General features: G+C 45.5%; 1 gene segment (V, D, J or C); it reads right to left on the reverse strand.

Annotated features, from left to right (window-relative positions):
- Positions 1–209: 209 nt before the first annotated feature.
- On the reverse strand, positions 210–705 carry LOC103587329. The segment is given in 2 exon segments: positions 210–550; positions 657–705. Coding segments are annotated over 2 exon segments (390 nt in total).
- Positions 706–1,383: the final 678 nt, after the last annotated feature.

Consider the following 1,383-nt stretch of genomic DNA (forward strand, 5'->3'; position numbering starts at 1 on the left):
AAATAAGCAAGGGAAAGAGAAGCAGAGGAGGAGACAAAAAACATAATGGAGAGGGAGGTCTAGGGCCCTGCAGGCTTATGTAGGCTGTAGGGTTTCACGTGGCTCATGCTCTGAGCCCACTGCTCCGGCAAGTGCTCTGTGACTCCTATGCAGCAGGGACTTCCCAGGGAGGGGCGGGGACTCCTGAACACAGGGCAACCTCAGTGTGTCTAACTCCCCTTTATGTGCAGAGAGCAGGTGGCCATGCAGCGCTGTGACTCACTGCTGGCACAGAAGTACACAGATGTCTGCGAGGGGGTGGCTGACTTCAGAGAGAGGGGAAAGTTCTCTATATTTGGTCTAGAGACACTGTAGCCATCGGGGACGTCTCCTTTTTCAGTGTTGAGAGAGCCAACTGAGTAATGGATCAGCCTCAGCCCCAGCCCAGGATCCTGTCGATACCAGTACATGTGGTCATGGTTGTCAGACTGGTGACATCTTAGAGTCACCTCCTTTCCTGTCCTTGTGACTTTGTTTCTTGGGTTCTGGGTGACTCCAGCATCTATGTGTTCTGTAATAGAGAGTAACAGAACCCAGTGATGTCACCCCAGGAGAAAGGCTACTGTTGATGTCTTGTGAATTCCAGGAAAGGAAGCCCACATGTGACCAGCACTCACCTGCCCACAGGAGACAAAGAGCCACACAGAAGAAGAGCCCGGGATCCATTTCAGGTCCAGGGCACAGTCTCACTTGGCTCTCAGTGACTCAGTGAGGTTACTGTCCCTGACAACTTATCGAGCTGCAGAGGTGGCCTGCCACGCCCCTTCCCACAGGAAAAAATAAATCATCAATTGTATATACATAATCTTAGGTGCATATATAATAATATTTTATAATATACACACCATTTAACATCTCAGAATGAGCAGATTTTATAGTTTGTTTTTAAATAAATCTTACAGGTGCATATGCTCTTTCCCTGATTTTAGTAAGAAAATTTGTTCTCTTCTGCATATTTTATTCCTATTAGGATACAATTCCTTATTTGCATATTGTTTTAAGTTTTCTAATATTTCTGTCACCCAAGTGACATCCTCATAGTGGTCCTGATGCCTTTTATGACGTCTCTGCTCTAATTTTACCCTTAAGTACCTTGTACTAGTTCTTCTCTTTGCCTAAACTCAGGATAATTAGATGTCAGCCTACAGCCATACTCCGGGCTATAAGACCCACCTGACATCTAGAAACACTTAAAATTTTCAAGGTCAGGGTCATTAAAGTTTGAAGAATCATTTTCCACTGTCTCACATCAGTCCACTTGATAGCAGTTCCGCTCTCCAAGCCTAGGCCTCTGTGTGTTTTCATGGGTACTGTGGTGGTTAATTATAGGATGAATGGGTTAAG

The sequence above is a fragment of the Galeopterus variegatus genome, unplaced genomic scaffold (assembly GCF_000696425.1).
Source record: "Galeopterus variegatus unplaced genomic scaffold, G_variegatus-3.0.2 Scaffold443, whole genome shotgun sequence".
Lineage (NCBI taxonomy): Eukaryota > Metazoa > Chordata > Mammalia > Dermoptera > Cynocephalidae > Galeopterus > Galeopterus variegatus.